The sequence below is a fragment of the Balaenoptera borealis genome (genome assembly GCF_965194805.1).
Source record: "Balaenoptera borealis genome assembly, chromosome: 1".
NCBI classification, from domain to species: domain Eukaryota; kingdom Metazoa; phylum Chordata; class Mammalia; order Artiodactyla; family Balaenopteridae; genus Balaenoptera; species Balaenoptera borealis.
In genome coordinates this window covers 82,797,021-82,824,294 of record NC_138860.1, presented here as the reverse complement: position 1 = coordinate 82,824,294, position 27,274 = coordinate 82,797,021, and the positions used below count along the sequence as shown (strand labels likewise).

The 27,274-nt window shown below is 57.2% G+C and overlaps 2 protein-coding genes across 18 annotated transcripts; both read right to left on the bottom strand.

Annotated features, from left to right (window-relative positions):
- Positions 1 to 944: 944 nt before the first annotated feature.
- DENND4B (DENN domain containing 4B) lies at positions 945 to 15,549 on the bottom strand. Of its 4 annotated transcripts, none has more exons than XM_082343889.1 (28): positions 15,198 to 15,549; positions 13,423 to 13,762; positions 12,565 to 12,817; positions 12,241 to 12,310; positions 11,871 to 12,040; positions 11,554 to 11,798; positions 11,062 to 11,128; positions 10,907 to 10,965; positions 10,595 to 10,739; positions 10,146 to 10,321; positions 9,891 to 9,991; positions 8,925 to 9,140; positions 8,238 to 8,383; positions 7,798 to 7,937; positions 7,579 to 7,705; positions 6,952 to 7,158; positions 6,479 to 6,607; positions 5,463 to 5,652; positions 5,059 to 5,226; positions 4,410 to 4,798; positions 4,124 to 4,246; positions 3,753 to 3,922; positions 3,527 to 3,668; positions 3,048 to 3,284; positions 2,399 to 2,516; positions 2,142 to 2,307; positions 1,989 to 2,053; positions 945 to 1,888 (listed from the first exon to the last, which is right to left on the bottom strand). In XM_082343889.1, exons 2-28 carry the CDS (start codon positions 13,737 to 13,739, stop codon positions 1,743 to 1,745), a joined length of 4,482 nt encoding a protein of 1,493 aa, XP_082200015.1. In that variant the 5' UTR covers positions 13,740 to 13,762; positions 15,198 to 15,549; the 3' UTR covers positions 945 to 1,742. The 4 variants fall into 4 exon arrangements, with proteins under 4 accessions (XP_082200015.1, XP_082200016.1, XP_082200017.1 ...); XM_082343890.1 differs by lacking the exon at positions 15,198 to 15,549 and adding an exon at positions 14,974 to 15,187; XM_082343891.1 differs by lacking the exon at positions 15,198 to 15,549 and adding an exon at positions 14,513 to 14,637.
- Positions 15,550 to 17,202: 1,653 nt separating this feature from the next.
- CRTC2 (CREB regulated transcription coactivator 2) lies at positions 17,203 to 27,087 on the bottom strand. Of its 14 annotated transcripts, XM_082350650.1 has the most exons (15): positions 26,601 to 26,733; positions 25,176 to 25,271; positions 23,754 to 23,855; positions 23,564 to 23,677; positions 22,912 to 22,976; positions 22,221 to 22,289; positions 21,947 to 22,050; positions 21,817 to 21,870; positions 21,581 to 21,645; positions 21,430 to 21,479; positions 21,055 to 21,299; positions 20,286 to 20,692; positions 18,691 to 18,960; positions 17,985 to 18,171; positions 17,203 to 17,853 (listed from the first exon to the last, which is right to left on the bottom strand). In XM_082350650.1, exons 4-15 carry the CDS (start codon positions 23,591 to 23,593, stop codon positions 17,633 to 17,635), a joined length of 1,767 nt encoding a protein of 588 aa, XP_082206776.1. In that variant the 5' UTR covers positions 23,594 to 23,677; positions 23,754 to 23,855; positions 25,176 to 25,271; positions 26,601 to 26,733; the 3' UTR covers positions 17,203 to 17,632. The 14 variants fall into 14 exon arrangements, with proteins under 14 accessions (XP_082206776.1, XP_082206771.1, XP_082206764.1 ...); XM_082350645.1 differs by lacking the exon at positions 25,176 to 25,271 and having other exon boundaries at positions 26,628 to 27,087; XM_082350638.1 differs by lacking the exon at positions 25,176 to 25,271 and having other exon boundaries at positions 26,601 to 27,083.
- Between the last annotated feature and the right edge of the window lie 187 nt (positions 27,088 to 27,274).

The following is a 27,274-nucleotide window of genomic DNA, read 5'->3' as shown; positions in this document are numbered from 1 at the left end:
GTCTGATCAGAACCTGGGGTGACATGAGGGTTCCCCTCTGAAGAAGGCATCTCCTAGTCTCTGGCAAAAACAGATGGCATTTCCTAAGCCCCTCCTTTGCAGCTCCTTTAGGACACTGCTCAAGTTAGGATGGGGACGCATCCTCTGGCTTGAAGGTCCCAGAATTCAGCAGTAGTATGGCTCTCTTCATCCACCAATATCCACCCCCAGGAATTTGCACTAGAGACTCATGTAAGTTATTTCCTCCATTGACACTCCTGCCCTCCTTCCCCAGGATATTTCTGTTTTGTTGGCTAATTCCCTTTGGTAATTGGTTTTGCAGCTCTGTTAGGAGTGTTTCCTGTGTTTATTTCATTATATAGGAAAGAAAGGGAGAAATCCGAGTGGACCAAAAGGATTAGAAAAATGATGCCTGGATGCCTGACGCCCACACGCAGTGAGCCCCTTAATCCTTGCCCCTGTCTTCCTGGTGCTGTCCCCAGGCTGAGACCCTGGTTGGAAGAGTACTGCCTTCAGCTAGAGCAACTAAGGAGGCCTAGAATGAGTTCCAGGGCTCCCAGGATGCGTGAGAGCTGCCCTGTGGAGGTACTGGAGAAGTTGGGAGGGGGAAGCTGTGGGGAGAGGAAAGAAGGCAGAGATGAGCTCAGGGCCCCCAGAGAATGGAGTCTTTGTGTGGGGTACAGATGAGGGACAAGGGGGTGATTGTGTGGGAGGGCCGGAAGTACCACACAGACTGGCACCACCATAGCCAGCACCGGATTCACCCCTCTCCTGCTCCAAGAACTCCCTGTGCCCCAAGGGACCAGTACCAGACCTGGTCAGGGAAAGCAGTGTGTGCCTGAAGGCAGCAAGGGACGAAAGGGTGTAAAGGAGGATGTGCAGCCAGGAGAAAAAGTGAGGTATCCCCCACCATTATCCCAGACTCAGAGAACAGGAGGCAGAAGAAAAAAGACAGAAGCAGCTTTTACTATATTACATCCAACAAAACTTCGCAAGGAACAATCCCTTATTGCACAGTCAGGGCCCTGGGTGGGTGAAGCATTCCCCAGGGTGGAGTGCACAGGCAGGATCAGGGCTAGAGGGGCACCAGTTTTTCCTAAGGGGAGCCTGGGACTCCTCTAGCTCCCACCTCCTAACTTTCAAGGAGCTACAAACCACTGGACCATGCGGCCCCATTTCCCTTCTCTTTCTCACTGTCCATAAGAACCTCATAAGCAAGGGGGCTGTGGCTCCAGAATAAATAACTTAAAATAAAATACAAACACTAAGGTAGAAAGGCATGGAGAGCCTTGGGCTCCTTCGGCAATTCTAGGGAAGAGGGACCATCATTGGTGGGGAATGACATCCCTCCCTCCCATTCAGGGCAAAGGCTCAGTAGCTCTGTATCTTTCTAGTTGTTTTTTAAAACAAAAACTTATAAAATGACCAGGGCAGTGCAGATCTGTGGGTACCCTGGAGAGGAGTTCCTGGTATAGGATGAGGCGGAACAGAAATGTGCCAGCTCCCCCCAGGCCTCCTCCAACATCAACATGAGCACAGAGGGCAGGCTGGAGATAGGGGAATTGTGACTGTTGGTAACAGTGGGTCCCTCTTCCTGCTGCCCCAACTCAGAGCCTACGGCTGGGCATGCTTCCCAGCCTATTCCCAACTCCTCTATGAAAGCAACAGGGAAGCAGGTTATCTCTAGAATCCATTCTCCCTCACCTCCTCAGCCCAGGCTGGAGAAGGAAGCTTAAGGGTCCCTAGCATTCCAGAGGTGCTCCAAAATATTTTCGGCAGTCAATGGCCTTTGGGGTGGGCATCTGTGCCCGCCGCTGCCTCAGTTCCTCCTTGCCCATGCTGCTGGCCAGCTTGTTAAAGGCAGACTTGTACTTCTTGTCGAAGGCCACTAGGAAAGAGGGTGGAGGTAGGTCAGTATATTAGGATTCCAAGCTTCCACACCTGGCCCCAGATCCCTAAACTCCTCAGCCCCCTGCCTGCTCCCTCACCTATGTCCACGTGGTCCTTGCCCAGAGCAGCCAATGTCAGGAATAAGATCTCATGGTAGATGCCCCTGGAGTGGAGACAAAAGGGTGTAAGTGAGATAAAGGGGGTATGGAGCCCGGGACAGACCAGGGACCTCTCAGATAGGAACACGATACCTCTGTAGGTGCAGGCCAGTGGGAGGGGGCCCTAGAGTTTCCAGCAGGAGCCCTATAGCCTTGTGCACCTCATTGAGACCGACATGGCGCAGCACGGACTCCAGCAATGCTAGACTAAGGGATGCAGGTACTGGGCCTGGCCATACCACCCGCTGGGGGATCTGGCCTGGGTGAAAAAAAAGAAGGTAGCCAGGATTATTGAACACTCTAAGTCTGGGACCTTCCCCTTCCCATCCTAGGCCAAATACCAGACTCACTGTGGACCCTCCAGAGCACATAGAGAGGTGGGCAGCTATTGGGGTCAGGGGTCAGGACATCCCACAGCAGCCGCACCTGCACAGATGCTGGATCAGGCATTATCCAAGGAGATGGGGCCTGCAGGGAGCCAAGATAAAGGAGAGAGGCTGATGGAGTGGGAGGCAGGGGACAGGAAATGGACAGGCGTTATTCCAAGAGACAGGGACATTACAGGACATAGTCAAAGAGAAGAGAGAAAGGAACTCTTATTCCCCATGGGAATGCAAGCTCTATGAGAGCAAGGACTCTGTTTTGTAATCTGCTACATCCCTAGTGCCTAAAACTTTGCCTGGAACCTAAAAGGTGCTCAATAAATATTGGTGCAATGAATAGAGCAATAAACAGATGAACAGTAACAAATTATTTTCTGGGTACCAGGCACTACACTAGGTGCCTTAACAACAGCCCTGTTTGTGGGGGTGGGGGGCAGCGCTTATGCCATTTTACAGATGAGAAATTGTAGCTCAGAGTAGTGAAGTGAAAGGGCCGGGAATCAAACCAGGTACAACCAACTCCAAAGCCTGTGCTCTGTCTATAGCACTGAAGACACAGAGGACTGAGAAACAGAGCTGGGAGATGAGGAAGCAGGGACCATATCAGGGAACTGACCTGGGGAGGTGGGGAGCCATCACAGGAGGCCAGCACCAGGCATGGCAGAATACTGGGCAGGCGTAGCCGCTGGAAATACCACAGAAGGTTCCAGAAGATGATGGGGTGAGCAGCAGGCAGCTCAGGCAACGCCAGCACCTCACTGCCCTCGTTCTCTACCAGCGACTCCAGTTCCTTACGCAGCACCAGGGGGCTCAGATACGCCCATGCCCCACTCTCGACACGCCGGGAGGTACCCTGTCAGGCACAAAGCGAGAGGGCAGTGGAGGGCATGTACCACGGCCCCATCCTCAGAGCCACAATTCTCACTGGGCCACCATGTCCAACAGCTTCTGGGACGTCCCTTGCCCTCAATGCCTACCTCTCCCCAGCACCACTGGGGCCACCCACAGGGCAACACACACACACACACACACACACACACACACACACACACACACACACACACACTGCTCGTGCCCCTTTGGCCCAGCCCTTACCCCCACGTGTCCGTTGCAGAGCTGGGGCTCATCCAGGGCAAGGCAGAGCCTGCGGTCACTGAGCACAGGGCCTGGGCCCCCAGGGACAGGAGCATCTTTGCTGCCACTGGCACCAGCAGAGGCAGGCTTGGGGCTGGGGGCACTGCAGCGAGATAGCAGGAGGAGGGTCAGCCCTCGGACCTCCACCTCCCTGACCCACCCACAGCACTCGCCCTGCCTTGGGCACCTGGGTCGGGAATCAAAGGTCTGGACACTGAGTAGGGGCACAAAGGGGCAGGTGCAGAAGGGACAGGTTGTGTTGAGGTTGGAGTCGTCAGGTGCCCAGCCAGCCATGATCTCCTCATCATACACCAGGGAATCACAGGCACGGCACAAGGAGCAGCTAGACAGCAGAATCTGCAGGCAAGAAGACCCCAGGAAGCAGGCCCCTTTTGGCCTCTAGGCTCAGGAGCCCGTGCTCCTTCCCCAGCCCCTCTCATCTTCACATCCCAGCCCAGGCTCCTCCCACCTCCTCCCCAACCCCTGCCTTTGACAGAGTGAATGGGTGTGGTGTATGTGTGTGTTCAAGCACATCTGCGTGGGAGGGGTTATCCTCACTTCCAGGGAAGGTGGCTGGAAGGATCCAGGGGTGTCACTGAGGCGCTCTGAGGAATGGCGAAGGCTCACGCTGCTGAGAGAAGATTCTGAGAGGTCCCACTCACTGCCCAAAGAGGCTGAGCTCTGCCATCGCATGAGAAAGCATAGTTAGCCGCACCCATGCTCCTCTTCACCCAGGATGCTGGCTTTAGCCACCCCTCAGGGCCCTCTCTGGGCACTCCTGGTTAGCAGCTCCTCCCCAGGCCTCCTGGTGCTCAAGTGTCTGGACCCTCCCCTCACTGGCTACCTCAGATGCAGTGGATCCAGGGCGCTCCCGGGGGCGCAGAAGGCTGTCCATGGGGCTGCGGCGGGCTGGGGGAGGCAGGTCAGGGGGCAGCTCAGGTGGGGGAACACGAGAGGCAGGGGAGCGGCGGGAAGGAGTGAGCAGCTGTTGGAGGCGGGCACCCAGCCCTCTTCGGGGGGTGCTGGCCTCATCCTGACGCCAGCCATCCTTGGGTACCCGCCCACTTGGCCCTTGCAGGGTTTCAGTGGACTGGGTACTCAGGGCTGAGCCTGTGTCCCCTGGGCTGCCTCCAGGTGCCGGCTCCTCCCCGGTCAGGCTCAGGTCTGAGAGGCTTCCATCGTGCCAGGGCACAGGTGATCCCCGGGGTTCCAGTACCCCCAAGGCCTCTATCACTACAGGGCAGAAAAGAATCAGGGAAGATGGAGTCCAGCCCTTCCTCCAGGAACTGAGTGAACACAATTCCTGGCTGTACAGACTCTGGCACCACTGCCCCCACCATGGTGACAGTCCAGGCAAGATTCCCTCAGCATCTACGGTGCCCACCACAAAGCACCACCCGTCCATCCTGGCTCTGGCCTTCCCCTCTTTCACTGGCAAGTGGTCAAGGAAGCTGACGGGGCTGAGGGTTGGGGTGTGGGACAAGGGCACTCACTGTGGGCCACGCCAGCCTCCACAGTGGGCTGTGCCCCTCGGGCACTACCCAGGCTGCCACTCTTCACCAGGCGCCCCGTAGGCGAGGCAGGGTCCCTCAGGCTTCGCCCAGCCCAGGTAGTCTGGCGTTGAAGGGGGCGGGTAGGGGAGGGGCGCTCCAGATAGGGCTCTGTAAAAGACAGAGAGGGGGTTGAAAGGCAGCCAGCTAGAAACCCAGCCCCCGGTTCCAAAACAGAGCTCCTTACGTGGACCTGGATTTATAGGGCTCCTCCCAGGCAGAACTTCGTCTCTTTTGTTACCAGCCAAGTATAGTTTATCCACTCTGAGAACACCCAGTGCCAGCCACTAGACCAGCCCCAGCTCTCCATGCCTATCCCCCTGCCCGTGTCACCAGCCCCTACCCACCTGTCTGGGAGCCGCCTGCCTCTTGTGCTGCCGTCTCTGCCTCCTCCTCCTGCTTCTGATGCTGCCACCGCTGCCGCCGTTCTCTCAAGGGCTGGCGGAACTGAGCAGCCCCCAGGACCACGTTCCGGAGCTTGGCCCAGCGCAGGCGCCCACCCGGTGTACCAGACGGCCACTTGCTTTCCAGCACGGCCTGCCAAGCACAGTGCCCATGAAGATGGCCTACTTCCATACCCTGGCCTCAGCCTGACGCCAACTGCCTGACCTGGAGCCCCAGGGACCACCTTCTCCTCCAGACATCCTGCCTAGGACTGTCCTGCCTGTGGCTCAGCCAGGAACAAGAGCCCAGAAGAGACAGTTGGCAGCTGCCACCCTGGGGTTCTAGAGGAAGCCAGAAGCAGTAGCAACAACCTGGATCCAGACTCTGCTGTTTATAAACTATGGGCTTTGAAGAAATCAGTTCATTTTTTTGGTCATTAGTTTCCTCATCTAAAAAACAGGAAATATAGGTTAGTATCATGGTTAAGGGCCCGAATTCAGGAAACATCGGCATGCCTGTGTGCATCCCCTAACTCCCTAACTTACTCGCTGTGGTCCCTCGGACAAGTTACTAAGCCTCTGCAACCTCATGGCCTCATCTGTAAGATGGGGACAATAATCATTCCACTTCATGGGGCTGTGGTAAAGATAAAATGATTTGATGTGGAAAATGTATTTGGAACAGTGCCTGGCATATTGGCTCCCACTATTAGCTATCATCGGGAGGTAGCAGTACTCGCCCAACCTCCTTGTCAGGAGTATTGTGGGTGAAAATCAAAGCAGCCAAGTATGAGAAAACCGTCTGTAGGTGCTAAGGCACTAGAGGAGCACAATGGGTGACAATGGTGACAGAACCTTGTTGGATTGTATGGGCCCGATCTCCAAGGAGAGGGGAGAGCAGCAGGTGTCAGGGAGCAGCATCCTCCCCACACACATACCTGGCACAGGCTGCCATCCCCCCCTCACCCCAAATTAGGTACCTTGTTATAGTAGCCGTAGGTGATGGTGTTGGGCACGATGCCTGCCCGCCGCATGTCCAGCATGACCCGCACGGACAACACGGGCTGCCCATAGTGTGAGCAGAGCTGCATCAACACCCGATAACACACCTGGGCCAGGAGACGCGCAGGATGAGAGCGGACTCACTCCCAACCCAAATCCTCAAGTCTCAGCGAGCACCCTTCTCCAGCCTCCCCAATTCTCACAGACTTCACTGGCCCCTGGCAGCTCCTGGGCTTGCCTCAGAGCCACCTACCCTTCCTGCTGACGCTGCCACCCTGCGGTCTCTACTGCTACACCCTGAACATGCTCATTAATTCAGTGAATGTGATGGAGCACCCGCCCAGCTCTCAACTTGTGCCCGTGCTCCCCGTCTGCTTTCCATGGTCACCAAGTTTCCCTCTCACAGCCCCCATGCCTGCACAAGCCCCTGGGACTGGGCGCGGGTGCCCACCTCGTCGGGCAGCACCACCTTGCGGCTCTCCATCTGGCGCAGCACCTGGTAAGCCGTTTGCAGTGCCCGCACCCTGGAGGGCGCCAACCGCACATAGGCAGGCAGACACAGGAACCACAGCCCATAGCAGTGGCCCAGCAGGCACCGGGCCCAGAGCTCAGGCACAGCTGCTGACTTTTGCGCCATCCTCTGTGCGATCTTCATCTCCTAGGTAGGGCAGGGGACACACCTGGGTGAGTACGATGCCAGGGCAGGGCAGATCTTAAAACAGTGTGGGAGAAGCAGCACCCTCCCTGAGGAAGGGTCTGTGCGCTGACGAGGCGGGAGGGATGCTGCACACACAGCCCAGGATCCCCAAGCAGAGATGCCTAGCTTGAGCATGGGCAGGTGCCCTGGAAGAGGCAGCAAGCCCCTGGTTTCCCAGAGTGCTCAGAAAATGAAGATGAGGATGATGACAGTGGTAACAATAGCTAATATTTCATGTGCCTTTTATGTGCCAGACATAATTGAAACCTTCCAACAACCTTATGGGGTAAATACTATTATACCCATTTTACAGATGAAGAAACTGAAGCAGCAGCCCTTGGCCTGAGCCAGATGCCTCTGGGGGGCCCACCTGCGGGTTACCTGTTTGGTACGGCGAGGGGCAGGACTGCTGGGGGCACTACGGGATGGACCTGGCACAGGCAGAGCCCCGGGTTGCTCTTGAGGAGACTCAAACAGCTCAGCCTGTAGTTCGGGGAACCCATCGTAGCTGGAGGGGCAGAGAAAGGCAACATCAGGAGCAGTCGGCACTAAGTCAGCCTATGGGGCCTCACAACAAGTGAGGGGACAAGAGGCTCTCACCAGTACTGGGGGGTAGATTCACTGCCCTCTGGCGCCGGCGGCTCCTCAGGAGGTGTGATAAAGACAGTGAGCTCACTTCCCGACAGCTCCTCCAGCTCCACCAAGGGTGTTGGCTCAGGCTTCTCCTGCTCTGGGTGGACCTGGAGCAGGATGGTAAGAGAATGAGCATCTCCCAGGAAAGCATAGCCACAGGGAAGGAGGTAGTGGGTCCAGATTCCACCAAGGCCCTGGAGACAGAGCTGGGGGATGGAGTGAGGAATGGGAAGACGGTATGTCTATGAGGCCGGTCACGTATGCTGCATAGGCTGTGCCCTGTATAACTCCAGGGGCACCATCCCTGCCACAGAGGAGATGTAGAGTGTTTATACCTGGGATAACAGAGACTGCCAAGAGGAGAGCAGAGGGCAAAGGGCATGAAGAGAAGGGATAATGCCCAATACCTTGTCAACACAAGAGTCAAAGAATTCCAGGGCAGCATGCCGAGCAGAGCCAAAAGAACATTCCTCAATGAACTGCGAGAACATCTGTGTGTGCAGCAGCTGGGAGTACAGCTTGTGGCTGGAGCGTTCCCGGGATTTGAGGAAGCCTGACGGGTGAGAATGGGGCAGAGAGGAAGGTTACCAGGGGTCCCTACCACAGGCACCCCCTTCCGAACCCTTTTCTTGGCTCCCTGCCAACTTGGCATCCAAGGCCATCAAAGCCATCCCCTCTTTGGCCCCTCTGGCACCACTACACCACACGCCAAGCCGACCAGCTCAGCTACCCCAGCACCACAGTCCCATGGAATCCCTCCCTTTTATCTGTCAGCACCTAGGACCTCAGACTGGGGAGTCTCCAAGGGAAGAGAGTTTCGCCCATGGGGGTGGCTCACCACAGGCGTCACTGTGTCCCCACCAAGCCCAGGGCTTCCCAGAGGGCAGGGCCACAGCTGGTTCATCTTTGTACCCTTATCCCCTCTCCAAGCCCAGAAGAGCATACAGCTCAAAGCTGGTGCCCACAAAAACGTGTGCTGAGTGAAGGAACAAGAAACTGTGTGATTCCCCGTCCCCCCGGGCTTCCCCATGGGGCCCAGCCCCTGGCCACCCCTCCCGTGACACCCTCCCCAAGCAGAGACAGGCTCCCTTTACCCTGCAGGAAGAAGAGGTTGTCGACATCACGAGACCCCTCAGAGGGGGCCTGGGTGAGCGGGCGCAGGAAGTCCCGGTAGCCCTTGAGCAGGCAGGCCATGAAGCGGAGGAAGGCTCCCTGGACCTCGCGCTCCAGCCGGGCCCGGCGGCCACACACTGCCTCATAGTCTGTCAGCAGGAATTCCAGGGAGGCCTCCTCCTCGGGTCCAGTATATGCTGGGGACCAGGGCAGCCTGAGAATCAGGGCCAGCACCCGTAGGGCTTGCCTCAACCCTGCTCTTCACACAGAAGTCACTGTTGCTACCCCACCACCGGCAGGTCCTAACAGACCTGGTACCAATAGTAACTAAAAAGTTACCTTCAGGGACTTCCCTGGTGGCGCAGTGGTTAAGAATCCGCCTGCCAATGCAGGGGACAAGGGTTCGAGCCCTGGTCCGGGAAGATCCCACATGCCGCAGAGCAACTAAGCCCGTGCGCCACAACTACTGAGCCTGCGCTCTAGAGCCCGCGAGCCACAACTACTGAAGCCCATGCGCCTAGAGCCCGTGTTCCGCAACAAGAGAAGCCACCGCAATGAGAAGCCCGCGCACTGCAACGAAGAGTAGCCCCCGCTCACTGCAACTAGAAAAAAGCCTGCACGCAGCAATGAAGACCCGATGCAGCCAAAAATAAATAATTAATTAATTTTTAAAAAAAAGAATTTACAAAAAAAAAAGTTACCTTCAGGTAACAGTTTCAAGCCTCCTCAATGACAAGCTCAACCTCCCTGACATATTCAGGAATATTAATGTGACATGCGCTTCCCTCTTGCTTAAACTAGAATTTGAATTTCTCTCACTTCCACCAAATGAAAGCCTAACTCCTCTAACCTCCTCAAGTAAGGTCAGCTCTCCACAGGCCTCCCCAAACTGGAGGTTTAAGGTCAATGACAGTTTCCAGCCTCCCACCCCCACCCACGCTCCTCACTCTGATCCAGCTGCTGGTACAGGTTTGTCAGTGTAGCCAGCAGAACCTTGTAGGGTCTGCGGGGCAGGATCCGAGGGGAGAGGGGCTTCTTTTCCTCAGTCCTGTGAGATAAACAGAGGAAGAAAGGGTGATGGGGCTCCTCGCCAGCCTCCTCCACGTTTTGCCTGAGGCTCCTTTTGAGCAGTTACACTGCATACACCAGCCCTCTCCTGCCCCCCACCTCGAAACCCCCTGGACAAGACCCAACCCTCTTACTGGAAGAGCGTGTTGGTATCAAGATCGACACAGATGACATCCGCAGGCGGGTCATGCAGATCAAAGTAACTGGAGTGGATACCCACGATGAAGGGCACGGGGGCGCTCAGCACGTCTGCCAGCACTAGCGGGCACAGCGGAATGTAGGGGCACTGCCAGTGCAGCGGGAAGATCATCTAAGGCATCAGGGAGTGAGGACCAGTGAGCAGGGCATAGGGGCAGCAGGAGAGGGGGCCTTGGCCCTGGGGGGTGGTGCCTATTGAGAGAAGCTGTGGGAGTTGGGCTCCAAAGAAGAGCTCCTGACAGAAGCTGTATGTCCTGTAGGTCGTGCCCAAGGGTAAAAGGCTGAGGAACCCTCCCCAAGGAAAGAAAAGTAAGGAGAATCTAGGTAGGGACTGGGGCACCAGAAAGAACACTAGGCAAGGCAGTCTGGGCAGGGTAGCACTCACAGAGACGAGGGCCTCGCAGACGCTGGTGAGCAGGTCCGGCCGCAGTGAGTGGACTAGTAGTTTGTGCTCCGTGAGCACAGCCAGCAGCAGCGTGATAGCCAGCTCAGGGCCCAGGCTCTGCAGCAGCTGCAGGAAGCTGGCACCACTGTGGGCAATGCCAAAGTGGGAGAAGAGTCAGCAGGAGGCCTTTCCCTAGTCACTGGGCACAGACACCACCTGGGCCCAGCCTGCACAGATCTCAACACCTGTGCCCACCTGCCTGGCACTTACCATGTCCTTGGTCATCAAAGCCCCCCCAACCTGGGCACATACCTGAGGGGCAGGGGTGAGGATACAGGCTGGCAGAGGAGCAGGTTGTCATAGGGAGACATCTGGGAGACAGAAGAGCCACAGGTCAGGATGGTGAAGACTAGCCCCTGGCAATTCTCCTCCTCCCATCTAGCCCCAGCCTCAGCCCCAGCTCTCACCTGCACCAGGATGCGGGGTCTCTGTGGGGAAGGGAAGGGGACATTGTGAATGAAGTGGGAGATGTGCCTGGGGGAGAGAGGGGTCCAGTCAGAGGCAGACTCCCAGTCTACTTCATTCAGCCACATTTGCTCTTCTCCTTCACCTGTCCACAAGAACCTTACTCCTCCCTGAGATCCACCTTGAGACTGGTGTGAGCCATCAGAGCCTCCATTAGGTACAGCATTTGTGCAAATCAGAAAAGAGATTCCCTCTGGGCCTGCAGAGCCCCTGGCCAGGACTTAGCTGGCAAGTGTAGCCTGGATTTCAGGCCCCACTCAGCCCCTCAGCCAGGGGCATTTTTGAGATGGACCAACTCTCCAGCCACACACTACAGCCCCATCCCCACTCCTCTGCCCACCCAGCTCCCCCTGCCCAGCCTAATCTCGTCCATCTCTCCTGGCCTCCCGATCCACTCATAACCCTTCCCAGTGTCGGGGAAGTCTCGTGCTCACGCTTCCAGGGGCAGGCGGTGGGGGCCTGAGACGGAGTAGCGGTAGAGGAAGGTGAGGAAGGCGCGGAAGGCAGGGAAGGCAGGCCAGCGGGACAGCACAGCGATGGCACGGCGGCTGCGCACAGCTCGGCCCCCCAGTGCCCGGCCCCGCTCCACGGCGCTCAGCAGGCCCAGGGCCCGCGCTTGCCGCTCCGAGAGCCTGGTCCTCGGGAACGCCTCGTAGAACTGCAAGGCAGCACCGTACACCTGGCAGGGGCAGAGGGGCAGTCAGGCGGGCCCTGTGGAGCCCGGACCCCTGACCACACTCTGCACACCCACCTTATCACCAGCTGCACCCGTGAGCACAAAGGTGGAGAAGACGGGCACGGGGTACTTGGTCTGGGCAGGCCAGCACTCGATAGTGGCCCCCATGGGCAGGCAGAAGACGGGCACTGACTCGGGCAGCGGGAACGCCTCATTGTCCTCCTCTGGGTAGCGGCCCAGCAGCTCTGCGCCCCCGGCAGAGTGGGGGGTACCCAAAAGGAGTAGGGTCCATCAGACTCCAGGGGAGGGAAGCAGGGGATCCCAGAGAAGGGCCAAGCGGCAAAGGGGAAGTGAGTTCTGTGGACACTGAAGGTACCAGCCAAGAGGCACCAGGGCAGAGGGACACAGAGGGTCAAGGGGTTGGAGAGACAGAGGGGCTACTCACCTGCCTCATACACCAGCGTGTTGGCCTTGGCCAGGCCCACCTTGTAGCACAGGTACACTGCTGGGCCCCACTGCCCCAGGAATGGCAAGAGACAAGCAAACATACAGCTAACAAAAGTTTCTGCGGTTCATTTTCTCCACCACCCCTACGTGGGCTTTGTCTTTATAACTCCCACTAATCCCAGTCCCCCAAGACGAGAGTCACGCCTCTGGGCCCCGCCCCGCCGTTAGACGCCTTGGTCCTCAGATACCCTTTGTGCCCAGTGTCCACACCGTCACACAGAGATGGTGCAGGTCTCAGCTCCTGGCTCAGGGCCCCACTCACCATGCCAGGGTTGAGGTTGTGGGGCAATCGGCAGTAAGTATGAGGCGTGCACTCGCCCTTGCTGGGCAGCACCAGGCAGAGGTCAGTGATGCCCAGGGCATGCAACCCTGCCCCCTCTGCTGCCCGCCGGTAAGTGAGGTAGGTGCGGGGGTGCCCAGGGCCTGGAGGGGCCAGGTTGGCTGAGTGGCTGTAGGGTGTCGTAGCTAGTACTTGGAAGCCAGGCTTGGGACGTTCCTTCCCCTCATACAACACCCTTGGCACAGAGAACAGAGAGAGATGTCAAAAGTCCAATACAGAGGAGAAAGACCCCAGTCCTGCTAGATCTGCCTACCTAGTCCTACCTACTCAGCCTAGTTAAACCCTAACACCAGGGCCCACTTCTTGCTGAACTCTGCCCTCCAAAATCCTGTGCCCCTCTTCTGCCCTTGGCTCTACTTCTTGATCAGTAACAACTCCTCAAACCTTCCATGGTTCTCAAGCTCATTAATAAATACTAAGAATAAAAGCTACCATTTATTGACTCTGTGCTAAGTCCCTTATATGGATTATCTCGTTTAATCTTCTCAACCACCCTATGAGGAGGTATTATTTTCCCCAATTTACAGATAAGGGAAAAGGCCCAGAGGGGCTCAATAACCTGCCTAAGGTCACGTAGCTGGCAAGTAGCAGCACTAGTATATGCACCCAAATCTGTGTGAGAACTAAGTACGCACAACTTCAGGCCCTTCTCCCCGGCCTCTAGCCCACTCTCTTCCCATTCCCATTGCACATCCCTCATCCCATACCCCTACCTCTCCCTGCCTCACCCCAGATCTCCTCCCAGCCTCCCTTGGTGCCAGCATGGGTAGGTGCACACACCCCAGCTCAACGAGGGGGGGCCTGTCACGCCCCCTCCGGTAGCAGATGACTGGTTGAGTTCCACCCAGGAGCCCAGCACTGAGTTCCAGGGGGTGGCCCCCAGCAGAAGCCTGGATGCATGTGTAGCCCTGGGGCACCTCCTCGCCCAGGGCCCTAGCGATGACTGCCACATCTGTGATGGGCTCAGCTGGCCGGGGAGGGCGAAGGGGCCCACTGGGTTCAGGAACCCATGTTTCCTCAGGGATGGGTGCTCCGTTCCCTGCAAGCCCAGCTATCACGAAGTAATCCACCAGCCGGGGGGGCCGCTCCTCCGCCATGGCCCCCCCGTCACTCACTGCATCTGGAATGGCCAAGTGGGAGAGAGATGAAGCAAGGAAGGCTGGTGTTGCCATGGCAACCAGGGAGTTCCCCCTCTTGCTTCCCTCCTCTTCCTAGTCCTTTCAAGGAAAAGCAGGATCAGTGGTCAGCCAATCCTAAACTCTCCCGCCTGTGACATCACCAGGCCCTCACAGCCCACCACAGCTCCTTAAAGAGACCAGGACCCTCCCTCTTGGTGGTACCAGCCCTCTTCCCAAAGAACCCAAACTCCACTCCACCGCACACAGCTAACCTGGGCTCTGACATCATAGTTTCTGTATCCCTTTTAAAGACCCCACCCCTCTTCACTCCCTAACAACAGAGATCACAATCTTTTCTGTAATGGCCTGCAATGACATCATTCCTTCTGGCCATGACATCATGCCAACTTTACAGTCTTTTTATGGATTTCTGGCCTTCCTACTCTAGTTGACATTCTAAGAACCTCATGAGCCAGCTAATATTCTTAAAGAGCCCACGTCTAGGTTTTTGTGAGGACTCCACAAAACCCAAGCTTTAAGCATCTTTTCGCCAGACTCAAGTGTCCTTTTTTCCTAACTTAGCTCCACTATCTGACAAAAAAACCAGTGCCCTCCAACCTCCAGGATCCTTAGGTATCCCCAGTTAAGTCCAAAGCAGCAGTGGGAGACAGTCCCAGCAATCCCCAAGCCCTCCTCCATGGAGCCCAGAGACAGAAACAGGCCCACAACGGGTCTTCAGTAACTCTTCTCACCTGCCTTCATGGCCCAACCCCAGGGAGTAGGAGCCCCAAGGGTCCCAGAGTGCCCCAGGGTGCAGAAGCTGGGAAAGAGCTTGGTGGGTGGCTTGCAGCTGAGGACCGAAGGCGCGTGGGGGCCGCTTCAGAGGGGAAGGGAGGTGACTTCCTGAAACAGTGGAGGGGAAGCTGCAGCTCAGCGGAAGCCAGCCTATGGGTGTGAGAGTGTGTGTGTGTGTGTGTGTGTGTGTGCTGGGGGAGGTGGGTACCGTTGAAGGTGCCAACACAGCATCATTCCAAGTTGGAACCTTAGACTAAAGGACCCGGAGCAAGGCAGAGGAGGCTCAGACTGGATCCAGGATGTACAATCCTACCTAACCTCCCACCCTTGCCAAGAGAAGAGGGGGCAAAGGAATCTCAGTAGCCAATCTGGCTCTCCTTAACCTGGCCTCTGGCCACACACACACACATACACACACCAACTCCAGCTTAATTTAGTCTCCACATCTGCGAGGTGAAGCCAGGAGTTAGCGTCAGCCTCCTGATTTAACTCTGGGACACAGCCCCATGCCTCGTCCCGTGCTGGCGAATGGGAGCCCTATGCCCTATGCCCAAGGCAGCAGGCGGGAGCCATGAGATTGAGACCAGCAGAAGAGCGAGTGGCCCCCATCGGCAGGACCTCCGCACCCGGGCCTCTCCTCACCGGGCCAGGGAAGAGTCCTGCAGAAGGCAGCCCTTTCTCCCTGGGGAACGCAAGGGGCAGGGGCGCCACTCCGGGTCGCAACGCCCACAAGCCGGGCGGCGGGAAGTTCGTGTTGGGGCAAAGGGCGCGCCGAGCGGGAGGAGGCTGAGGAAGGAGCAGGAGGGCAGAGAGGAGCGGCCGCGCAGGCGGCCGGAGACGTGACGGCAGCAGCGCCGGCCGCCGCGTGACCCGAGCGGAGGGAGGGGTGCTCGAGCTCTAGGACCCGCGGGAGCAGGAGGGGTGCAGGGCGCCGGGGCACTGCTAGCTAACTCCGGGCTGCACCATCCCCTCCACTTTCACTTCCCCAGGAGAGAGGAACCGGAACCAGATGTGCAGCGCCGGAGAACAGCTGGGGGAGAGCCCCCGCCCCGCCGGCGCTCCCTCCCTTCCTTCCCCGCCCGCCGCCCCGCCCGGTCCAGCCCCTACCTGCCTGCCCCGCGACTCCCCCCGCCGGCCGGCCCGCGGGCGGGTGGCTCGGAAGGCGGGTTGGCGGGCCGGCGGGCGGCGCGGCTACCCGGCCCCGGACATGTCGCACCCGACTCGGGCGCGGCTCCCGCCGGGGCGACGAGTGAAGGAAGAAGAAGCGGCCGAGGGCGCCGAGGCGCGGGGCGCCGTGGAGGGAGATCCGGGAGATCCCAGCGTCCCCGCCGCGCTGCGCCACTTGGGGACTGTGCTGCCACGCCGCTCGCTCGCACCGCACGGCCCTTCCGGCTCCCACTGCGCTGGGGGACGGGTGCTCCTCCGCGCGCCCCGCTTTCTCTGCTCCCCCCACCCCCCCTCCCCCCTCCCGGACCGCGGGCGCCGCGGGTCCCCCCCACCCCCAACCTCCCGGGCCGGCGGCCGTGACCCTGGCAGCGCCTGCCCAGCGCCCGACCGCCTGCAGCGCGACCCCTGGCGGCTGGGAGGGCCCCTTGCACCCAGGCGGCTTCCCACCAACCAACCATTGCCGCAGGACACTGACCCCTGAAGTCTGAGGCGCTCTCCCGTCCCACCCTCGGTCCTACTCAGATGTGGCTTTCCTGCCTGCGTGAAGGCCCTGAAAGCCTAGTTTGCGGAGACCCAGGTGGCTGCCCCTACTTCCAGGTTTAGGGCACACTGCATTCCCTTCCAGCCTAAGCCAGAAGCTCTCAGTTCTCTTTTCTGAAAATGACAACAGTTTTGGAAAGAGGAAGAGGAGAGGCCAGGACTGTAGGGTGTGGGAGAGCAGAAGAGGTGGGGGTAATGGAGAAGGGGCACTACTCTTCGGTGCTGCATGGGGGAGAGAATAGAGGGCAGAAGCTCAGATGGTCAGAGGGCTAGCAACCCAAGCCAGAAAGAGGAAACCTCTTCAGAACAGGTTAGCACTCAAGCATCTGAATGAATGAGTGGAGAAGAGTGGGGAGGGTGAAGTGAATTCATGCATTGTGAGGGGGCAGGAATGAGACCTAGGAGCACGGGGTCAGAGGCTGGCCAGGTACCACAGCTAACTTCCAGGTCCTCTGGGCTTAAAGGGCCATAAAGAAGAGGGAGCCAACCTGAGACCTACCTGGCGTCAGTAGTTTTTAAATCCTCTCTCCTTGGGAGCCTTAGCACTGAGGCCAGCTACCCCCAGGAAAACTGGGATCATTCTACCAGAAAAATCCAGAGCTGAGAGCGCAGCCAGCAGTCACCTCTTCATCTCCTGACTCACTGCCAGGCCTCAGGGTTGAGAAAGCAGTAACTTGTCTGGCCAGTCAGAGCCCCTGTCCCCTGATGCTGCAGCAAGGCCCTGGACAGATGAGAGGGCGCATGTGCTGCCCCAGGGGCCTATGCCCAGCCTGCACCCCTATGTCCAATGCTGAGTACAAATTCTGAGGCTTCGGGGGCCCCTCCACAATACCATATGGTGTTGAAAAAACGCAAAAAGCATACAGATGAGAGGGCCCGTGCCCCAAGAACTCCCTCGATCCCGACCTGCATCCCAAACAGTAGCCAACGACACCAAGGGTTTGATATGATTTTTTTATTAACATAATATATTTAATAAAAAATAATATCCACTCTGGCTCTCTCCTCCATTGCAAGGGGAAGAGTGGTGAGGAGGGGCTGGCACTGCCCACCCCAGGCATCCGGACAAGCCCTGCCTCCAGGGCTCCCCTCTACCCCCTGCTTTCCAACAGGCTCTGACCTCCAGACAGACGGTTCAAAGTTACAAGTGCTTTAGGCCCTCCCTTGAGCTCCCCCAAGCCCCATCCCTTGTGCAGAATTCAGGGGCCACCTGGACAAACCCCTTGCCTTTTCTCATTCTTGGGATCCTCCGTTCATGTCAGAAAGAGGATCTGGGAGCAGAGAGTAAAGTCTCTACTGGCCAGGGGGAAGGGAGGAAAGGGACAGTGATGGGGGACAGGGCCGAGAAGAGGGATGTCGATGAGGTGCCCTCACTGCAACCGGTCACTGCGGAACGAGTCCTCCACAGCAGGGTCAGGCAGCAGGGCACAGGGGTCGCTCAGCATGTTGAGCCCCTCCAGGCCCAGCGGCTCCATGCGCAGCTCCTCCTCCAGCCCCAGCCCCAGCTCCAGCCCAGCTGCTGACACCTCAAAACCAGGCACTCCAGCCAAGGCCGCTGAAATCTCCTTAGAGAAACCGGGCGAAGGGTCTCCTGTGTGGGCAGAAGAGACGAGTGAGAACCCCATGCCTTGCGAACTCTTCCAAGACCCCCTCAGTCTCCTGCTGCGCCACCAAATGTACCACGCCCTCCTTCCATCCCCCATCACCACCCACACCTCTTACCTGTGAGGATGATGTTAGGCCCTGAGCCATGGCGGGAACAGTGGGTTAAGTTCTGGTGGTTGAGGGCATGGGGGTCCTGGGGACCACTCACTGGCCCCTCACCCCCTAAAAATCCAGGCCCTTCAGAAAAGCCAGGAGGATCCAGCGCCAGGCTGGTTGATGGGTTCTCCATGCTGAACTGCTCCAGCTATGGGCACACAGACAGGCCTTGAGAAAGCGGGCTTCAGAACAGGGTGGTCCTGCCTGCCTTTGCCTAGCTCTGCTAACACATCCTCTTTGCCCAGTAATCTTCATACACCTCCCCCTACCCCACCCCGCTTCCCACCTCCACCATGGGAACAAAAGCAGAGACAGCGGGAGATGGCCACAAGCACAGCGAGAGAAGTGAGCACGGGGCCCAAAGTAGGTGTGGGCACCGTACCTACTGGGACAGAGCATGCGCGTGCCAGGAAGACAACGGGTCAAAGCAGTAGTCATCAAAGAGCAAGCTGCGCGGAGGTAGCTGGGGGAGAGGGGCAGGAGTCGGGGTCAAATGCAGGAAGAGAGGAGCCCCAAGCTGGCGGTACTGTGTTACCTGGGGGCAGGTAAGAAGGCTCTCCCCCACTTAGATCTCCCAGTTCAAAATGCCCCCCTCGATACCACTCAGGCTCTTTTGGCCCACTCCCAGCCCCTCCCCTGCTTCTGAGCTAGGGACCCGGGTACTCACGTTCCCCAGGCTGAAGTCACTCATCGGCCGGTGGTAAGACTGTTGCCCATGCCCACTGGGGCTGGGTGGGTACAGTGTCCCATAGTGCAGCTGCCTGCCTGGGGGCTGCCCACCGGAGGGCTGCACTGAGCAGGCCTGAGAGGGCAGCCCCGGCTGCTGCAGAGGCTTTGGGGTGGGTGGCTGGGTGGGCAGAACCAAACTTGGGGGGCTGTACGGGTATGGAGGCAGCCGCTGGTCACTGGGCAGCTTACTGGTGTCCAGGGCGACGCCCTGAAGAAAAGCGAGGAGAAAGGGGGAAGCTTACCCCTCAATGTGCCCCCTGAGAGGAGCTCTTTGTCAGCGCTTCCCACCCTTTTAAGCTGCGACCATTGTCAACACAAACCCAAAACCGTTCCATTGGGCACCGCTGGGGTACAACTACTCTCAAAAATGCATCTCAGGATGAAAGTGACTGAGAGCGGTTAACACAAGGATAATTTTGAATCCACTCCAGGAGTTAACTATTCCTAAACCTTGGTACTTTAACTACTGCTAGTAATCAACTACTTGTGACACACCTCACAAGTGACTGATCACACAACAGTGACCTTGAGAATGGCTGTTCTAAAGCCTTGAAGAGGCCAGAGGGACTGTGAGAGGAAGGAGGGAAAAAGGAGGGAAGGAGGGATGTTAGGCTTACTCCAAGTTCCCAGAGAGCAGAGCCCTTGCTGGCCTGACCTTAGTCTTTCCTACAGAAAAGGGGACCTGCATAAAGATGGAACATAGAACACACATTCCAGGGAAGAACAACAGAGAAAGAAAGGGAAAGTAGGGCAGAGGAGAGGGGAAGAAGAGCATTAGGGTGAAAGAAGGGGAGCAGACAGAACAGAAAAAGGGAGAAGTATGGGGAGGGAGGGAAGAGCTAAGAATGTTAACATTGAGGAAAAAACCCTAAACAAAAATTTTTAGTAATAGTCCCAACTCTTCCCTAACATGCTGTGTAAACTTGGAAAAGTCATTTTCCGTCTGGGCCCCAGCCTCCTCATCTGTAAGATGAAGGGACTGGGCTCCATCCTCTGACAGTCTCTGACTCTATGAAATCTATCAAAGAAGGAGAGGAGATGGCAGAGGGGATGGGACAGGATGGAGGCAGGAGAAAAAAGACAGACAAGGAAAGAAGGATAGGAACAAAAAAGAGAGAAAAGGGAAAGGACAAGCTATCACTTGTCGAGCGTGCACCTGGGCTCAGCATGGTGCTGCGTACTTTCCGTATGTGATTTCCTTTGATCCTTACATTGCTGTCCTGGTTTTATAGATGAGGATGCTGAGACTCAAAGAAGTTAAATAACTGTCCAAGGAGACTGCTAGTAAGAGGTGGGGCCAGGATTTGACATCAGAAAACTTAACCCCAGGTTTTGCATTCTTAAGCCAAGAGGAAACAAGGTGGATAAGAGTGGGGCAGGCAGAGGACAGAGGAATGGAAGGGGATGGATGACACCAGGAATACAGGAGTTAAGAAGAAGAGGTATTTGAGGAAAGCAGGGTGGGGGGGAGAGAACTTGGCAGGAGAAGGAAGGGAAGGGAGACAGACATGTAGGGAAGGGAGCCACGCATACCTGAGTGATGGAAGACAAGGTGGGTGACATTGTTGGCGAAAACTGTTTGGGCAGTTGCTGTTGGGACCTTCTGGCGTCGGCTGGGCCCACGGGCAAACTCAGGGGACTGAGGGGCACACGGCGGTGGCGGGGGGAAGCCCCAGGGGTAGAAGCTGGGTAAGGGGGGGCACCCAGCACCGGAGATGAAGCAGAAGAGGAGGAAGAGGAGGAGGAGAGGGCCGGGGCGCTGAGTGAGGGGTGACCCAGGGAGGTGGTGGGCAGTGCATGGCGGGCCAAGGAGGAGGCAGGCAGTGAGGGGTGACTGTGGGAGCCCTGGAGCTGGGGCTGAGGACTGCTCAGGGAAGCCTGGAGGTTGGGATTGCTTAGGGAAGACTGCAAGGATGGGTGGCTGAGAGGTGAATGAAGTCCTGTAGGCACAGACAAAAAACCAGAGATGCCAACATTACTGATGGGAACTGGGCCTCTTTCTGCCCAGAACGGGTAGCAGTGGCCAGACTATGGAAGTGGCAACACAATGTCCTCCCTACTCTGTCCCTGACAGTCAGGATGGCATTGCCCGCTTGGGGGTTGCTCTCCATCTTCTTTCTGGGAAAAGCCACACCTACCAGTTCTCACTGGCAGAAAACTGCTGTGAGGGAATCCTGGGGTACACAGGTGAAGGGCTGGTGTGGGCAGTCACAGGAGAATCCCAAGGTGCTCCAGCCTCCCACCCCTTTGTCCCTCCAGCTAGGCAGCACCCCAGGGACACACAGCCAAGACAGCCACTCACCTGGTGCATCATAGCCTGGGCCCAGGCCCAGGCCCCCGCTGATGCCCAGGTGGGTCATGGTGTGGGTCAAATTGGAGGTACTGTTGCCCCCACTCAGGCTGGGGTAGACTGTCTCCTCTGGGTCCAGGGGGGTGGGCAGCGGTGGGGGAAAGTGCAGGTTGGTGAGGTCAGGTAGGGAGCCTCCCGTGTTCATGGCAGGTGGGAGGACAGGCACAGTGGCAGGCTGGTCAGGAGATGGAAAGATGCTGGGGAAGGAGAGGAAAAGATGTAAATGGGGGTAGGGGGCAGTGGTCAGGGAAGAGCAGAGATCAGCCTTCCACATTTCCCTTTGCTTCCCTCCTCCACCCGCTCAGCCGACCTCAGAGAGATACGTACTTAATTCCAGGGACTTCACAGGACCGAGGTCGGGAGGAGGATGAGGACAGCTGAGGACAGAAGGAAGAAGGTGGCAAATGAGGACAGAGCTCAGTGGAGGACCCTGAAGACCCACCCCATGGAAAGAAGAGGGGCAGTGGGCCACGCCTACCTTCTTAGCATCCCATGGTTTCAGCAAATGCTTGTCATCTGGCAAGTTCTCCTCAATAGCAGGGACTTGAAAGAGAAAGACTGGTGATGAGAGGGTTGAAGAAGGAGGCAGGACAGGAAGCAGACGCAGGTGGAAGGGCTCCCACTCCCTGGCCCTGAACAAAGCTCCCAACACCAGCCCAGAGATTCTCTGGCATTCAGTACCCGCACGTACCAAATGTGGTGAGGAACACATACCTTTGGAGTCCATTTCGCCATCCAGAAAACCTGCAAAGGATACGGTGGAGCTGGCTGCAGTGCCCACTTGCCTATCTGCTTCAAACAAAAGCTCCACGGCTACTCCCTCCCCTGGGACATGGCCACTTACCTCCACGGCGGCTGGGCAGGACGCTGGGGGGTGCAGGGCCTGGATAAGTGTCCTGAGGGCTGGGGTTCATCACACTTGTGTGAAGGGCAGAGTCAGAGCTTGTCCTGTGAGGGGAAAAGAGATGAGCTGGCACCTGTGACAGTCTTCCTGGTCCTCATGCCCTGGTCAGTAGGGGTAAACACTAGCTGGGCTGGGACAGGGTGGGGTGAGGGAGCAGGGCCCCAGAAACTACAGATAAGAAGAGATGTGGCCTAAAGAAGGCAAGGGCCATCACCTGTTAAGTGCAGATGGTAGTCGAAACAACTGCCCCTTCTCTGCAGGGAAATTGCCCCAGGGCATTGTCCTGGGATGGAAAAACAAAGTGATGAGGAGGAAGGCTAGCAATGGACCAGAGGGCAGGCATGGGGGTTGGAAAGTGTGGGGCAGCCAAGAGGGCTGGGCACCCAGGATCATCATGCCTCTTTCTTTCTGGTTCTGCTGATATCTGTGATCCGTGAACCCTCTCCCCAAACAACCTAGGAGATCTGGAAATAACTCCTCTCTGCCAGGACAAGCTGAATAGGAATCTTGGAGCCCAGCAACTGTGCTGGGTATGAGTCTTAGGGATGAGATGGACAGGGGAAGAGTTCAGAAACCTGAATGCCAGAACACTGCACCTGGCACCCACTCTTGACAGGAGGCAGCCGTTTTCACCTGCCACCCTACCATTCTCCCCTCCCCCACCACACACCCCAGCTGCCATTAGTCCTGCTCTGGCTGGACTGGGAGGCTTGGCCACACGTGTCAACATGGCCCCGACTGGACTCTGACCCACCCACTCCACCTGCCCCCACCCCTCCCAGCCCTGCCGTTATGGGAGGAGGTACTGCTGAAAGCCTGGCCCAGCGGGCCCAGACCCAACCCCAGCTCCCGCCAGAGACAAGTCAGAGAGTGGGCAGGAGATCCTGCCCGCCCTGGACACTGACCTCCGCCAGCTGGACTCCGGGGGAGGAGATAAGTAGGCAGGACTATAGGGAGAGCTGTCAACGTGAAGAGCACCAGTTAAGGGAAAAAGTGAGGAGGGGGTGGATGCGAGAGAGACCAGATGAGAGAAAAATAACGGAAGGCAGCAGGTGAGTTGTTTCAAGAAACAAACACCTTTCTCCTCCTCTATGAGGGGCAACAATAGGGGCAAAGAATGGAAGAGAAAAAGGGAATCAGGCCTAGAGAAGCTGGAAAATAGAGGCGAATATCTAGGCAGGGCTTGGGGCAGACAGGTCTGTGGAGGTCTCTGAGACTGAAAGCTAAGAACAGAAATGTGAGCAGGAGGGAAGCAAAATCCCTGTAGCATGAGACATATCAGGGAGCCCTGCCTCTAGCAGCCAAGAGCAAGCTGAAGTGAGGATGGTCAGTGCCAGCCAGAGTTGGAGGACACAGTCTCAGGAGGGGCAGCTCCCTGTCACAGGAGCCAGTGCTGAAACACGCGCCAAATGTCACTTTTCAGGGAACCTGGGTAAAGGAGAGCTCCCGCAGGATGGCACTGGACAACACTTCAGGTCCCTTTTCCTACCATGAGCTCCTGAGGAACCCCACCCCACTGCCCTCCAGACTCCGCAGCCCCTCAGTGAAGGATATGTGGCGGGGGTAGCGGCGAAGTGGGGACACCATTCTTCGGGGATCTCGCTGCACCCGTTCCACCAGCCCGTGGTGCCGAGTGCTCCGGGATGAATCCAAAGGGGAGTGGAGGGGGCTCTGCCAAAAGAGACAGGCAAGTCAACAGAGGGAGCTGCAATGAGAGCCTGCGCTCCCCCAACTGGTGTCCACTCACCTGGAACTCAGCCAGGCCACAGCCAATCTGGTTCACGTTGGGCAGAGAGCCACCATAATGGGAGCTCCTTGTGTATGCCAGTCGCAGTTTTTGGGCCTGTAACTGAGACATGTAGGACAAATGGGAATGTCAGGGAGGGTCCTGAGCACTGTTCCTGTGGCCACCCTTGCCATCCCTGTCTCCAGGACATGCTACTATTGCTGCTGCTTTTAAGAGATCTGCCAGAAGAAAAGCCAGTACTGGGGAGAAGGTCCACTGAGACCTGGTGCAAACAATCTGCCCTAGCTCTTCCTCAGGCTGCCCCCATCAATGCTATCACTAATGCCTGGCATCACCTTGCCAGGTGGAGCCTGATACTCTGCTCAGGGCCTGTCCTAGTCGGCATCAGTCTAAACAGAGTCCCTGAGGGGTTGCCAGGAGCCCCTAGGCTAGTCACATGGGTTAACTCCTGGGGAAGGGTGCCTATTAGGCACCTCTGCTTTCCCTTCCAGATGCGTCCAGGACTAATTGGAAGACAAGGGAAGGGCCACAGGTGGATGCCATAGAGCCATAACTGCCAGCCTCTTTCCTCCCCACTCTGGAGGGCAGGCACAAGCTTCTGGGCTCTGCCATTTGCCCAGCCTCAGGAAGGCTACACAGAGCCAGTACCTCCCAAACTAGAACAACTAAGGAATGATGGCTCTTCTAACTGGAAAAACAGTGCCAAAACAAAGAAGCATTCTTCTACCTAGTCCTAAAGCCCCTGAATTGGTAGGGGAGCCTGGAGAATGGGGGTGAGAAAAGCAGTAGCCCACTCCAGCCTGGGCCAGAGCCGTCTCCTTGGCCTCATCCTCACTTTGGGGAGATACGTCTGGCACTGGAGTAAGACACCACAACCCTCAGCCTGGCATGGTTTTAGTCTGCCTAAAGGTCTCATGTCCCTCTGTGAGAGGTGAGCACCTACTTCTAAGACTCAGCTACTGCCACCCCAGCCAAATAAGGAGACCCAGGGCAGCTGATGAGTGGTTAAGATTCTAAGAGCTTCCAGGGGTCACACTGTTTGTGCATAGGCCAACAACAGAATTGACTTTCTGTTCCAAGAGGTCAGTCCAGTGAGTTTAGAGGGCACTATGCTGACCTTTGGGTCACTTCAAGACTGCTACTAATATACATGATAACCCCAGCTTCCAGGAGTATAGGCCCCAACAGCCACATCTGCCTCAAATGAGACCTCCCAGCTGGCCAGATAACAGGCTGAGCTCCAGGTCTCTGATCCCTAGCTTTAGACTCTTGGGTCCCCAGGACCTGGACATGTATGCCCACTAGATTTTTTTATGTGCAGAAGAAAAGTTAACCAACAGGGGCAAGGTGAGTGGAGGGGACCTTCTGACAGACCAAGGCACCACAAAGAAAGAAGGCCCAGTTTTGAGCTTTTGTTTGTACCTATAAGCCCTAAGATCCCACCACTCCTCCGCTGTCAGATGGAGGTCAGCCTCTGGCCCACCTTCCTGGCTCTGCCCCCACTTTGATCAAAAGCTCCTAAAGGGCGGACAGTCCACAGTTAGATCATGATCCTCACGGCGGTTAGAGGGGGTTATGCACACACACACACACACACACACACAATTTGCTTCCCCACCTTTCTCTGTTCTGACTCCCAAAAACTAGGACACATGGTCTCTAGAGACTCAAAAGAGTAAAAAACACAAAAAAGACTAACAGAGTCAAGGGAGACACACACAAAAATACAACCGGAGTTACAGTCATAGGCAGGTTCAATCAAAGGCAGTCAGACGAGCAGAAAGAACTTTGAAACGTGGTATTTATGTTTGGCCATCCATCACCCCTTAAATTCCTTCTAGCTCCCTGCCATAAGGGATCACTGCAATAGCCTCACCTGCTGTTTTGAGAATAATGTGTCCCTAAATTAGGACTGCATACCAGCTAGGCAAACTCCCACCCCTCTCTCTCTCTGACATCCAGCCCTGGGAAGCAAGAAACCAAGATCAGGGGGCTTCAGAAGCAACGCCGCCAGGATTCCTTCTTTCTGGAACTTCCCAGGAATGAATATTCCCTACACACAGAAGACCCTCCAAGGCACCCCATAACTGACCCACAGAACAGTTGTCTCTCTAGAAAGTTCAGCTAACCATCAGGTTCCACATAACCTACAGCCAACTGGTTACCCCCTTTCGAGATCCAAAGCCCTATCTCTCCTCCAAGGCGGCCAGGGTAAAATACCACCAGTCTGTGAGCAATGGACCTCACCTTCATTCACGTCAGGAAACCACAAGAAGTATTTGAAAAAGGAAGCAAAGGGACGGGACGCAGGAGGGGACTTCCTGCCCCACTATACCCAGCGCTGCCGTTCAAACCACTCAAGGGGCCCTTTCCCGGAGATACTAACTGCCGAGAGTAGCACAACAGGGCAGAGGGACCAGAAAAGAGGAGATCACCAACTGAGAGGAGCCAGACTAGGGCAAGCAGGCCATCCCCCAACCCCATAACCCAACATAGAAGATGCTTCAGCAGAGGCCCTGAGAGAACTCAATCAGAGATGCACAAGGACCACCCACCTCCTACCTCCGCCGGGCTTCGGGGACCATCTCCTCTGTCTGTCCACTGCTGCCTCACTTTCTCAGTTCCCATTCGTTCCCAAACCCTCCAGCCTCTCTGGAGTTTCGACCTCCTCCCGCAAAACCCGTCTTCCTGCCCCCCGGCCCTCCACCCGTGCCTCCCAGACGGCGGCGCCCGCTACCCCTGCCGCGTTCCGCCTCTTTCGCTGCGGCTCCCGCCCCCGCCCCGCCTCTCGGCTCCCCACTCCAGAAGTGCTCTGCTCTGCTCCCGCTTGCCGGCGCGGCCCCTCACCCGGGTGGAGCCGATGTCCATCATCACCTCCTCGAAGGCCGCCGTCTCCTCGGCCTGACGCTGCTTCTGCAGCGCGATCTTCTCACTAAACTTGCGCGGATTGGAAGCTGAGGCCGTGGCCGAGCCGGGCCCGTTCGCCCCCGACGTCGCCATCTTCCTCCCCCGTCCCTCCCCGCCACCCTCCCAATACAAGCCACGGCCTCCGCCGCGGGCCCCGGCCCGGCTCTTCCAGCCGTAGCCGCCGCCGCCGCCGCCGCCGCCTCAGCGAGCACCGCGAACCCGGCCCCAGCCTAGCCCTGACCTGCTGCGCGCGGGGCCCGCCGGGAATTATAGTTTGTTTACGTGACTCCTTCGCAGCCCCAGTCACGCAATACGGGTGAGGAAACGGACACCATTTCCCAGCTGCCCTGTTGACTCCGGGAACTGGGGACTTTGCTCCTCCCACTCGGCTCCTCCCTGCGCGGGGCAATCTGGGAAAAGTAGTTCTGCATTGGTCCCGAGCCTACAAACGCGAAGGGGCGAGGGATTAAAGAGAGGAAAGGAAAAGGGAGGAAAGGGAAGGGGTGGAGACAGGGAAGGAAGCAGGAAGAGACAAGAGGAAAAATTTGGTCATCTCCAGGGAAGGGAACTAGAGGGACCTGAATGAAAACAGTGAGATCAGGGATATTCAAACA

Coding starts and splice junctions, on each gene's coding strand:
- DENND4B (XM_082343891.1), bottom strand. Junction 12,818..13,422: donor CCCCCCCTCGTTGAGCTGGG/GTGTGTGCACCT, acceptor CTCTGTGCCAAG/GGTGTTGTATGAGGGGAAGG. Junction 4,247..4,409: donor CTGGATCCACTGCATCTGAG/GTAGCCAGTGAG, acceptor ATGCGATGGCAG/AGCTCAGCCTCTTTGGGCAG.
- CRTC2 (XM_082350638.1), bottom strand. CDS start 26,753: ATGGCGACGTCGGGGGCGAACGGGCCCGGCTCGGCCACGGCCTCAGCT. Junction 23,678..23,753: donor GTGGCCTGGCTGAGTTCCAG/GTGAGTGGACAC, acceptor CTCTTTTGGCAG/AGCCCCCTCCACTCCCCTTT. Junction 22,051..22,220: donor CTACCATCTGCACTTAACAG/GTGATGGCCCTT, acceptor TTCCCCTCACAG/GACAAGCTCTGACTCTGCCC.